General features: G+C 48.6%; 1 protein-coding gene across 1 annotated transcript in view; it reads right to left on the reverse strand.

Annotated features, from left to right (window-relative positions):
* Positions 1–13235, reverse strand: part of MED13L (mediator complex subunit 13L) — a 92297-nt gene that overhangs the window by 15632 nt on the left and 63430 nt on the right. Inside the window, exons 15-21 of the mRNA XM_042031119.1 lie at positions 11067–11272; positions 7843–8786; positions 7050–7229; positions 5218–5441; positions 4442–4634; positions 2392–2839; positions 869–1088 (exon numbers count right to left, since the gene is read on the reverse strand). Of these exons, the coding sequence (XP_041887053.1) occupies positions 869–1088; positions 2392–2839; positions 4442–4634; positions 5218–5441; positions 7050–7229; positions 7843–8786; positions 11067–11272 (2415 nt within the window). The remainder of the gene's footprint in view (positions 1–868; positions 1089–2391; positions 2840–4441; positions 4635–5217; positions 5442–7049; positions 7230–7842; positions 8787–11066; positions 11273–13235) is intronic.

Below are 13235 nucleotides of genomic sequence, written 5' to 3' on the forward strand. Positions count from 1 at the left end.
ATTTTCAGTTCATCCCCAAGCCTGAAATATTTTGGTGACAGTTTCCCCCATCCTTTCAGGGGCCAATGAGGTCAAAACTATCAAAAACAACAAACATTTTCCGTGCCCAATTTGAGACACCACAAGAACTTCCAAATTTTTTTTTTTTTTAATAATTTGAAATACCTTTAAACCAAGGTGAGCACACATGGACAAGGTGCACAGAAATCCTTCCTGCACTGTTCCTCCCTGTGCCCTCTGGCCACCCATACTCCCCACATTTATTGGGGCTCAGCCTCTGTGACAGAGGAGGCCTTGCAAAATGCAGCCAGCCTGGGCAAGAGGCCAGGAGCTGCCTCTGGCTGCACAAATTCAGTTCTTCAGCAATTCCATAGTAAGTAACTTTTTATATGCCAAGTTACATGGTAAACTATTTTTAAGAAGCTATTTAAGAAATTATTTTTTATACCAATACAATAGTTATATTATACATTAAATGTCTGGTTTCACGTACTTCTTTTGGATTAAACAGTATAAATCAGGGGACTATAAACAGCAGACAACCCAACATGTAAAGTAATCAAAGGAGCAAAAGGCCAGTTCTGGCAATGACTACTCAAGTTGCAACTTAAATAACTGAAATCCCTCTCCAGGAAGCATGGGGCAGATTCAATGCAGGGATTCTGTGGCTGCTCTAAATAATTTCCTCATCAAAAAAATCAAGGGGTTGTTTAAATACACAGACTCGCACTGTCAACAAAATAATTTGTAAATAACACCTCCATTTTATGTATTATCTCCCATTTCTCTCTTTTAGCACAGTGTCCGCATCACAGGTGTGCTGCGACAGAGGGACTCGCTGTGAGGGTACAGAGGAAGGCAGAATTACCTGGAGAATGAAAGAATTCCTCATATTCTCAGGCAAGTTGTCCAACATTTCTGTGTAGCATCTCATGAGGCTCAGGAGCCAGAAGTTGGTGGAGGCAGACTCCTCGTCGGCAGTGTAGGTGAAGGGGTCCACCATGTAGATGACCACGGCGGGGGGGTAGGCGTTGCTGTCTGCAGCGTCCGGCTCCGTGGGGATCCCGATCCGCTCCCGCTCCGACGTGCTGGGGGGAGAGCCACGGGGTGAGTACTGCCTGTGTCTGGGGCCAGGCTGAGCCAGGGGGAAGGAAAGCATGAGCAATTCTCACATCCAGGAGCAAAACTAAAACCCAGGAGGATGGGATTGAGATGAGCTGTGCTCAGAGCAGCTCCTAATCCAAAATAGCTGGGGTTAATTAGGCACTAAAGGTACCGTACAGTCTGACGGCATCTCACTGAATGCAGTCAGACCAGATGATGCCTGAAGAAAATGGAAAAGCTGCCTACTATTAGCTCTGTGTGTTTTCATGTAGGTGCACATCTGGGTTTTGGTGCAGTTCAGGGTCTGCTTTTGGGAGAAGTGGAAGGGGGAGAGCAGGAATTCAGAAGTGCCACAGCAATTCATGGGGCCTGGAATCCTGCTCAGGTCCGGGGAAGGCTCCACTGGTAACAGGAGCAACTATTTCTTACTTGGTAAAATGCTCCTCCCATGCCTCAGCCAGGAGAGAGAGGCTCAACATCTGTAAGTGATCAAAGCAGCTCCGGCTCCGTCAGAAGCCCCTGCAGCTGCTCACAGGGTGTTTTGCACAGATCAGGGAACAGATGTCTCAAGGACAAGCCCAGCTACAGCAGGATGTGGGCTTTTCCCTCTCCATAACACACACCAGGACTATCAGCAATGTGCATTATTATGAGAGTAATGAAAAGCATGCTGCCTCAGGAAGTTACTTATGTACAATGCTAAAAAACTTTTTCTTAATTTTTATGTGATGGATGGCTATTCATAATGAAGTCTTTAAAAACGTTGTGCTACCCAAATTTATTTTAAAGTAACAGGACTACAATCGTGCCTCCTGACCTCACAGTGTGCCTGCTTGCAAAACAACACCTGCAATGCAAGAAAATTAGGGGAAAAAAAATCCATGGCTTGCATTTTGCATCTGTTGCAGGTGTGATGGAGCAAGAAGCACTCAGCTCCATGGGGTACTATGGGGTACAGGTCTGGCACAGGACCTGATACAGCCCATGCGCTCCTGGTGCTGCAGGGGCAGGCCAGGTGGAAGGTCCTAAGGCAGCTCCACATCCATGCAGCTGAACCAGGCTGGGATTCTTGTGCTGAAAAAGGGGAGGGGTGTTTTTTCCAGCTCCCCTTTGTCAGTGACTGCTTTACACAGGAGCAGGCCCTGCCCCGCTCCCACCTGCTGGGCTGTGCTGCACCTGTCAGAGGGGCCTCTCCTTTGAAGGGTTTCCCTAAGGCTCAGAGGCTGGCTGCGCGCAGGACAGGGGGTTAGTGAGCAGCACTCCGAGCCGCGTGAGCGCTTCCCTTACCCTTCCTGTCCCTCCTGCTGCTGCTGCGGAAGGCTGGGGCCCGGCTCGGTGTCCGCGCCGGGGCCCGCGCTGCCCTGCGAGCGCTCGGCCGTGCCCCCCGCGGCGCCGCTGCTCTGGCCCGAGCCGGCGGTGCCGCTGAAGCCCGGCGTGGAGGAGGTGCCCATCTGGCTGGCGCCGGGCGTAGCAGAGGACGCGGACAGCTGCGGCACCGAGGAGCCCGAGGAGGAGGCGCTCCCGGCCGGAAGGCTCGTGGCGCCCGCGCTGGGCGTGGAGCTGAAGGAGCTGCCCGGGGCGGGGGCCCCGGCGGCGGCCGAGAGACACGAGGAGGAGCTGGAGGGAGCTGCTCCCGAGCTCCCGGGAGCTGCCTGCGGCTGGCTCGGAGCCGGCGTTTGGTACTTGGGGGGCAGCAGGAGGCTGCTGTCCAGCTGCAGGGTGGCCAAGTAAGGTGCTGGAATGGCATGGAAAGAGGGATTAATGACAGATCAAAGGAACCTGCATCAACCTGCAACTCGGACGACATTCCCTGCACTTTTAGAACGTTCTAAGAGTATACAAATGCTAAGAGAACGGAATCTCCATAACCCGTGTTTGCTTTGGAATCCATTCCTCAGGGTTTCAAGTTCAAACTGATCAATTGTCTTTAAAGCCAGGACTGACTTTGCAGGGCTTTGTGAAGCTGGTACTGACACGTTCTGATCTCTGGCCAGACTGTGTGGTAATAACAGCATTGTACAGTGCTCAGCTCTGCAATCTCTGCCAGGTTATCTCTGTCAGGTTGGAAACCTTAGAGTCATTTATATCTGAGCTACAATCATGGCAAACTTTAACGCAGTTATTTCTACTGTGACGTACCACAGTGATAAATGAATATTTATTATTTATTTGCTCTCCAAGGTGGTAAATCACCAGCAGGGAAGTTCCCAATGCTGCCCCTGCCAGACGCCTCAGATGTGAACTGAGCAGCCCAATTCCTCATCTGACTGTACACACGGTGCCTCTTTCTGCAGGGAAGCCTGAGGTACTTCAGTAGCGTTGTAATAATTTCTCCCCTTGCCATAATTCCTGTGTCTCCTGCTAAGATCCCAATTCTCAGTCACATACACAATATATGTTGACTCTGGACCCATGCTGGGAGAAGACAACCGTGTCTGTCCCCAGATGAAATCAGGTGACTGCAGGGACTCAGCCAGCAGCAGTCAGTGATCCTGCCCCAGCAGATGTTACACCCTTCCACACTCTCAGGTTCCACACTCCCTCACCAAACAAGCACTCCTGACGTTGCTGTAATACAGAACAAACAGGGCAGGGTGCCGTAACAAAAACAACCAGACTGATCTGTTTAAAGTGTCACTGTTTCAGGAGAGAAATAAGCCAGCATGAGGTCCAGAGGCAAAGGTGCCTTCAGGGTCCTGTGGTTCCAAGGGTCCACACAGAGCAGACTGAGGCCCCAGGCACCAAGGATTCCAGCACTTTCTCTTCTCCCCGTGTTAACTCATTGCCTCTGCAGAGTCCCAGGGACCTCCTCTCTCCTATAAATACACCTTACACTGGAGGGCACCGTGACACGGCTCTGTCACGTGGCTGTGATGAGATGTGTCAGCAGCAATAAACCAGATCCATGGGCACCTCCAGTCTTGTGTGGAACACCTGCCCCATCCCTGCAAGTGTTCAGAGCCAGATCACAGAGGACTTGGAGCAACCTGGTCTGGTGGAAGGTGTCCCAGGGGATGGAACAGGATGAGTTTTATGGTCCCTTCCAACCCAAAGCAGTCTGTGATTCTGTGACCTTTGTGCTACACAAACACCTTATACCAAACTGATTTTCTAAAAAGGTAAGAACTGGCTTTTGAATCTCTGACATGACCCCTAGAGTGACCAAAAACGCAACTTTCTGAAGTAGGCAAATTTACCATGGAAGGATTAAAAAATTAAGATAAAACCTTGTAATACCCTTTTAATTTTAAACAGATCATAATCTGCACCTTTAGAAAACCCACACTGTGGCTTTGCACGCGCCCCCCAATGTCCCAAGGCAGGGGCTGTCACTCACCGAGGTGATGGCGGCAGACCTGCGCGTAGAGCTTGAGCCTGGAATGATTGTCACAGTCCTCGGAGCCCCAGGGCTGGCTGAACCACTCGCTCACCAGCTCGTCCGTCAGCTTCTGCGCCACGCTCTTGCCCACCCGCATGATCCCGTCCCGCAGCACTTTGCAGATGGGCTTGTGCTGCCCAAGTCTGCACATCTGCCAGGGGAGGGAAGGACAAACACCTGTAAGGAGATGCCAACCACCCTAGGAAGTTACAGAGACTGGTTTGTGGCCTAATCCCCTCATTCTCAGCACACAGCTGGGGGGCTTCTTAATAAGTATCTTTAAAAAACAGGCTACATTTATCTGTTGGCTTGAACTGCACTCACAGCAAAACTAAGGTTACAAAGGAATCTGACATATTGGGGAGCACGTGCTAAAGAAATAAATGCTTTTATCCCCAGCCTAGCAACTGTGAGAAAGCAACAGCTTCTTCAATGTCCTCCTTGCTGTTTAGGCTTGGTTGGGCCATCACTGGGAGGCTGCAGCTCTGTTAACGCCACTGCTGCCTCCTCTGTGAAATGAATGTGTACTGGCAACAAACACCCCAAAATGCCCACAGAATCCCAGTGTCACTCCAACAGCATTCTTGGACTCTGAAAGTGCAGAAAGCCCTCAAAATGGAAAAAAAAACCCTTCTTCAAATAGTTGTTACTTTAAACCCCGTGCCCAGTGGACATGCACTTCAGCAGCAATGACACCTAAGAAGCAATAATTCAGTGTGGTCCCTCTTTCCAACCTCGTATACAGCACTCAAGTCCCTGAAGAAAGTTTTGGCTCCGTCGAGCAAGGCCTCGTTTTCCGGACACACCACGATGTAGGCGACATCCCGATGGCCCCCGTAGGGGTCCAGCAGGAGCCTCTCCCAGAAAGGGAGGGAGAACGGAGAGATTGTCAGGAAGTCCTTGTCATAGCCCACCAGCAGTGTCGGGATCGGGAGAGGCTCAGGAGATTCCTCAGAGCCTTCACAGGGGAAAAAACAAATAAAGAAAAGATGTTAAAATACCTGGTTTTAGCTGCAGTGGGTCTCTGATGGCCCAGGATGTGGGTTCTTTTACAGGAATATTGGAAATCACTCATCCCTTGCTGTGCTGAGTGTCCTACAGGTTTATCATGGAGTGGAAATGGTTATCGAGGGTGTGCCATGCCTGATAAACCACATGCTCCCAGCCCTTCTTCTTGGAAAAGATATTTAATAAAGGAGAGGGAAGATTTATATCGTACTAAAGAAATGTCATATAATCAAAGTTGTTGGCCAAAGTGGAGGGAGCTGATCCAAGCACCACTTAAACTTTCCAAGAAAGCTGCAATAAAACATCTCCCAGTGTACTCCAAGCACATGTACTGCCCTTCCCGAGGCTTCATCTCCTGGTTTTTCCTTTGTCATATCCATAACCACAGCCCAGGAGGTCCTGTTCAATCACAAGTAATAAAAGGAACACACAAAATCTGACCTTCCAGCTCTTCATCCACCTCCCCTGGTTATGCAAAATTACTGATGCTTAGAGAAATTCATTCCCAGGTATATAATACTACACAAAGTTATTATAATTCTAAAAATTGCCTCCTGCCCCTCTCCATAGGATGTGCTCTGAGCACAGCTGTCCCCATGGAGAGGATTATTACCCAGTGTAACAGGGTGTCTCCCAGATACTGCCTCAGTAGAAGAAATATTGCTGAAAATGTCAAGGTAAAATATACCCAGTAGTTCCTGCAGAATATAATTCAACTTTATTAAAAAGTCAGCATCCAGTAAAGTTCACTGACTTTCCATCAAAGGCTCTGCTCTGCACTCTATGGGAATTTTGGTGTTCTTCTCTGGCAACAATTGGCAAATCCTAACTCTTCAAGTTTCAAATGCTGGAAAAATCATTAGAAGTGCTCCTGGTGGGGCACAACAGCTTTAGACAGGAACTGGAGTTACCCCCATTGTCCCAGCCCCAAGGAAAGCAGCAATACATCAAATACCAGCAGAGAGCAAAGCGTGATGGAGCTGTAGGAAAAATTATACCAGACTGCACTGGTTAAGCCTGCAATAAATTGCAGGCAAGAAATAGATTGAAACGCCCGTTGTTATTCTGCAAACGTGCACAGACAAAACCTAGTTTGTAATTTGTGTTTTCCAGAAGTGTCACTTACAGCCAGGAGATACTGGAACTGAAACTTTTCATTAAGACTACGAGAACCTCTGTGGAGAAAGCACTCCCAGTTTTTGTGGATTTGCAGAGCTCACACAGCCCCTGTTCCCATTAGGATGTGGCTGATTTCAGCAGCTCCCTCCACTCCCATTATGTCTGTACCAGCTTGCTTTGGTCTGAGCCAGCCCCCCATTCAGGTAGGGGGGCTGAGCCTCACCCCACAGTTTCTGCTCCCTGTAAATGTTCATCACCTGGAGGGGTAAAACCTTCATCAGGGTGTCACAAAGGCCTTTTGAGGCACTTTAAAGCTCTGTGAAGAACCCCCCATGACCCCAGGCTGTATGAACAGCCCCGTTCCTAACACATTTCCAGGAGAAAGTGCCCATTTCTAGGAAGCTGCACTCTGACTTGGCACAGAGCCCAGTATAGGTACCATAGGTCCCCCGTCCTGCCATCTTATGGAACTGCTGCCAGGTGAGCGGTCCCTGCACGTGCTGGATGTTCTCCCAGGTCCTTCCTGTCCTCTTCTTCTGGATGGCGTCCTGGAGAAAGGGCTGCAGGGAGAGCAGCATGCGCACCACGTCCTGGGAGGAGAGCATGCTGATGTCCAGCACTGCAAGGGACAAGGAGCAGCAATCACTTCAGGGAGGGACAGCAACTCCTTGGACACGACAGATTGCTCTGCACACTGCCCGCGGAATATGGACAACTCGAATTAGCTGGATGGCACTCGATGTGGTACTTGTCAAAAACACTGCTGTCACCACAGGCCTTTACACACACATTTCAGTGTCACTAGTGTCCAGCTCATGCCAAAAGATGCCAAAGCATCTTCACTATACAAACAGGTAATATTTATTTATAATTTTTTTCCCCTCCCTTGGCACTTTTTCCCCCTAAGTCAAAGAGAGCAATTATTTTCTGCTGACTGCTTATACCCTTCTCCAAAAGCAAAAAGGGCCTCTAATTTTGCCTTCCCCCAAATACCTGAATTTGCTTCGGATTTGTGAACTTCCACAGACTCACTTCCAATTTAGGCCACGAAGTCTGAAGACAACGGGATTATTGGTACTTTGATGTAATTCACAAGCGTTCAGAAATCTACTTTATCTCTAGCATATTTTTAGTCCTATCATTTCCCACGTAAAGATTAAATGAGTCACAACTAAACAGATTTACAGAGATCACAAAATATTCAGAGACAAAAGGCTCAGCTGTGCCCGTACCGTTGCTGTGAGGCCAGGAATGGACAGTGGCACTTCGGACAAGGGCTTCGTCCACCTTGCCCCCCGTGGGGTTGTCCACGTACTGCCTGCCCTGCTCCAGGGCGTTGAAACATTCCACCCAGGAGTCGTTGCTGTCGGCCTGCAGCCGGTCGTAGCTCCAGTTGATGCAGGGCAGCGTCTGGCGGTTGTTGGAGGCCATGTAATCCAAGCAGCTCAGCGATGTGAAGGGCTGCGTGTGCTGGTTCTGCAGCAGCAGCAGGAGGCTCATGGGAGGCTCCTGGCTCCTCCTGGCTCCCTCTCCCATCTGCGAGATCAAGTTGCTCTGGCAGATCATCAGTCGCCTTTCCGCAGCCTGGCCGATGTCCGAGGTCTTGCCGAAAATATCCAGCTCGTCCTCGATGAAGAGCCCGGAGTTGTAGCCGAGCTTGCGGTTCATGATGGCGCTGAAGCCGCAGGTGCAGCGGTACTGATCCTCGTTGGAGGAGTCGGGGATGTACAGCCCCACGTCGGCGCCCTTGATGTTCATGTTGCAGGCGCAGATGCAGCAGCTGTCGAAGTTCCTGTCCTTGAAGATGTTGAGCACAGAGTCGGAGAGGATCAGGGTCACGTACAGGCTGTGTGCCTCCGGGATGGGCTGCACCGTGCCCGGCTCCACCGAGTTGAGCGGCCGCGTGGTGGAGGGGGTGGAGGCGGGGGAGCCCTGGTCGGTGCTGTCGTACTTGACGGAGCCCTGGCCGCTGGCGGTGCCCCCGCCCCGGGGAGTCCTGGGCGTGCGCGGCGTGCGCGGCGTGGGCACCGAGAAGCGCGGCGTGGCCGGGGACGGCAGCACCCCCGCGCCGCTGTTGCTGGCAGGGGCCGTGCTGTTGAGCGTCACCGGCGTGCTCATCTGGGGCGTGCTCATCTGCAGGTAGTCCTGGTCCAGGCTGCCCACGCTGGGCACGTTGCTGCAGGGAAGGGATGGGAACAGAGAGCCTTTTGTCAAAGTTCATTTTTAAATACCAGGAGATGGTGAAACCTGAAGGGACTCATTGACACTGCAGTAAAAAACACTCCGCTCATAACCTTTACTCGTGGCTCCCAACAGAACTCTGAATTCTCACCACAAGCACCACTGTTTCTTATCATTATGATAAAAAGTATCACTTCACCCTCTTAAAGATTATTCTCATGGCCTAAGACTCAAACGCTCTTGAGAACAATCCCTAGGTAAACGATCAAGTTAAGATTTAGGATGTTTGCAAGTTTTCTAGGGAAAAAAGAACAGTAGCTTTTATTTTAAACACCACTATCTGTGAAGAGATACAGATTAGTGGAAATGAAAGTATTTCAGAGAGACAGAAATCTTATTTTATTTTAGAAATGACCACTTTAAATAGCTGTCACAAGTCATGCATGTGGCTCTGATACACGGTATCACCTCATGGACACACACTGCATGTCTGATTCTATAAATGCAAATCCTCATTTCGGATTACACAGACTGCGGCACAATGGGACACGTTCCATTACAAACTCTTAGTCCAGTAAAGCTAAGAATCATATTTTTGGGTCATCCATTTGTGACTGGGTTTTATTACTCTGTTTTTGTCATTTCCTGCCAAATTCAAGTGACCACAGAACAGTTTGTACATTCCTATGAGATCTGTCTTTCATCTGCAAGGATTCAATTCAAGAAACAGGTAATAAGGGGCCAATGAAAGAATAAGATCTTTACTTTTCTCTTTCCACATCACTTCTAACCTGCTTCCTTTTCTTGTAATGTGTTGATTACATATTAGAATAAGGAAAGAGTGTAAGAACTCAGTAAGTCTCTGGATAAGGAAGGGGAAACAGGGATTTTTCCGTGTTTGTCTGTCCTCATAGTGTTTTGTGTGTTATTGGAAAGGACTATCGTCATTTGGATGCCCACCTATCATTAGTGACTTGAAAAGGAAAACACTGAAGACCCCTTTCCTTACAATCATTTTATTACCTTGAACTGGTGTGTCCAACTCAAAGCAGGAGAGGGGAAAATAACGAAGCAGGGTCTGAAGGAGTTGTGGAGCGGCAGCAGAGCGAGTGCCTCAGACTAATAAGAAAAGGTGACCTAGAAAGCCTGATTGGCAATCACCACTCTGTCAGAAGCCTGCAGTAATAATCCTCACTCTAATTGGATTAGATTGAAAATGAAAGGGTTTTTTCCCCCAACAAATACCTGAAATTAATAACCAGCTCAGGCCCGGTGCATCAGTTACTATTATGAAAAAACCTGAGAATTAAATTGCTCCCTAGGCACTATATCAAGGGTTTACAATTTCTTCTTTGCAATTCTTTTGAGAACGCTGAAGGACCCTTTGGGGCTGCAAAAGGACTGATTTAAAGGATTTACAGACTGGTTTAAAGATACAGACTGCTTCCTCTAGAAATGAAGCAGTGCAGCAGGAGACCTTTGTACTATTACTATGCTTTTTCAGAGATTTTATTAATTTAATGGTGCAAATTCTTGCTAGCTTTCAAAACCTCCAGCAATGAATTTCCTCCATAAACACTGCTCATTTCTGAGAACAGAGTGAGGAATCCAAGCTTGGAAAATGAATGTCAGTGGTTCCCTTCATGTCACAGCACTCTTCTACTTGGCATCTCCTCTTTGGGTCTCAGGAAGGGTGGGACAGGACAGGACATGGACCAACATCTGTCTGATCAGCAGCTCCCCATGGCCCCGCTCAGGGACACCACAGGAGCTCCCACAGGAACACGCACTGGGGAGCTCCCACAGGCCCACTCAACATTTCCAGAGCCCTCAGAAGGGCAAATGGAATCTCCAGGACCAGAGATCACCAGGCTGGAGCTCAAAGTGACACAAGGGAGCCTGGCTGGAGGCTGGACATGGAAATGGGAGGGCAGAGATGTGAGAGGTTCAGTGCATTCATTTTGTTCCCCAACACTTGTGGTCTCTGTTGAATCACAATATTTTCCTGTATCAGAAGTTGCCATTCATTCAGTACTGCACGTTCCTGTTCTTTCAAAAGCACTGAGAGTGGACACATACTGTAACACCCCTGACTGCCAAAGCCAGGGTTAAATGTTCCTGCTATCAGAAGTGTTTTGATCTCAGTCAATGACAAACCTAAAATGTTTAAAATATATTTGCAGGTTAAAGCACTGTTAATACAAACAACTATTTTAGTTACACCCAGCTTTAGGCATGGGCTGGACAGACTCCATTCCTCCAAGGCTGTACTTACTTGTAGCCATCTCTGATGAAAGTGGCTGCAGGTGGCAATGGAAGTTGTTCAATTTTCGGAGGAACAGCCCAAGAAGGCCTGAAGATGCAGGCATCTGGAATCTTCAGAGGTAGGAGGCACTGGCTGGGCAGGATCTTCAGTGGAGCAAACAGGGAGGAGCCCACGAAAGGTTGAAGTGATGGAACTTTGTGCACATACGAAAAATCCTGTAACATCCAAGTGACCTTGTTACAACAATGTGGTCAGGTTGCTCTTTAGATATTTATTTTTAATTCAAATCTATTGTACTGTTTGAACTAATATTACCTTTTCCCCCCCAAATGAACTATATTTATTCATTCTACAAAGGATTCAAGAGCAGTTCCTTCAAGGAAACTCAGCTGAGGCTCCTGGTTATGCTGAGATGCTGCACAGCTTTATGGCAGGAGGTTTCACAATTGGATCAGGCTCATTTCAGACAAGCTGTGCTTGAAACATCAGTAGTGCACTATGAAATTTTCACACTACCTAACTTTTAGCACCTCATTTAGGCACTTAAAAGATTGATCTTTGCAAGACTTCTGTACTGACAGTGGGGAGAGGCTGTCAGAGTGTGAGGAACCCTGAGGTGCCTTGAGGCAGCCTCTCTGAATAACCCCCACCGTGGGGGTTCACATCACTTTAGCAATAACAGTGCACACTTTGCACATGCCAATCATTACACAGAGTATTAAATACAAATATCTAAACCATCCAGCAAACACTATATTAACTATCAATGAAGTTCAGCCCAGCTGGGCTTGCAGTGACTGTCAGGTTTGCTTGCAGAGATTGATGACAAGAACTTCAGCCAGAGTTTTAGAGCTATTGCAGCTCTTTCAGGAGATCAGAACTAGTCCTTCTGAGGCACTACTGCAAAGTAAAAATGAGTAGGAAAACATTAACAGCAGTCTCAGTATTTAATATCTCATTAGAGCTTTGCATTTTTCCCTTGCACCTTGTCAAGCATTGAGGGATGAGGAATGTGTGGATTACTATCTCCAGCTGTGGAATGCTCAGCACAAGGAATCTCCTTCCATGCTCTCAGAATGATCAGCAATGGGTTTAGTGCTTGTTTCCCCCACTGGTGTGTATGAGCAGCTGTGACACACTCAGAAGCCAGTCAACTGTGCTGTTGGAAATGTTCTCAGGCAGAATTAAAATAAGTATTTTAATACTCCTATAATGGTTGGTGAGGGAGATTAAAATATCTTTGGTATCAATGATGCCCTGAAATCTGCTCCCACTCAAAAACCTTCAGCTCAACAAATTCCAAGACAGACTTCTTTTCCAGGCCCAACTTATCCTGTTCTTAAACAAACAATTTACTGCACAAGCCAAAGAGAAAAACCAGCAAGGTTTGTGGCAAGGCAAAGTCTTACAAACCCTATAAAAAACTTCTTTCAGACTCCTCTAATGGCATAAAAACTTGTGGATGCACCAACTCAAGACAGGAAATAGAGACTGCCCTGGAGCACACACTGAGAAGGCGTCTCTTGCCAAGGTGCCTCCAAGTGAGAGCTCAGGGAGGAAGGAAGGAGAGATCTGGCAGTACCGAGGCAGGCTTGCCCCATGTCCTGGTGTCCAGGAGGGTTCTCCCTTCAGGAGGGACACTGGGAATTCCCTCCCACCTCTGCAAAGCCCCTTTCTCCACAGAGCTGCTGGGACAAGCTCCTTGCCAGCTCAGCCCTTGGCAGGGGAATGAGCTGGGAGTGCGGGGGTCTGACTGGACACACTGGACTGGCACCAAAACATGGGAGCACAACCCCGGAATGCTGTCCCACAGGCTGTCCTGCTTCCTGCCAGGGACAGGAACTCCCTCCTCTCCCAGGGACAAAACTGAAAGCTCCTGTGGAAGAAGTCACCCTGTGGGATTTGCCAGGGCTTCCCTTGCAGTCTGCATGAGGGATGCTATTCCTGCTGCCAGGAAAATATCCTACTTCACAGCTAACCACATCATTTACACTGAACAAAGGCATCCATCAGTATCCTCACACCAACACAGCCACTTCTTGTCCATGTCCAAGTGTGTCCCTGGCTCAGCAATGCAGACCCCTAAAAATCAGCGGTCAGTTAATTCCAACATGGGCACAAAGGAGAGGGAAGGAGGTGGTGCTGGGGAGAAAGAAGGCTGCTGAAATAGAAGGAACA

This window comes from Corvus kubaryi, unplaced genomic scaffold (assembly GCF_017639235.1).
Source record: "Corvus kubaryi isolate FWS band 111438036 unplaced genomic scaffold, C.kubaryi_AGA036_p1.0 37337, whole genome shotgun sequence".
Lineage (NCBI taxonomy): Eukaryota > Metazoa > Chordata > Aves > Passeriformes > Corvidae > Corvus > Corvus kubaryi.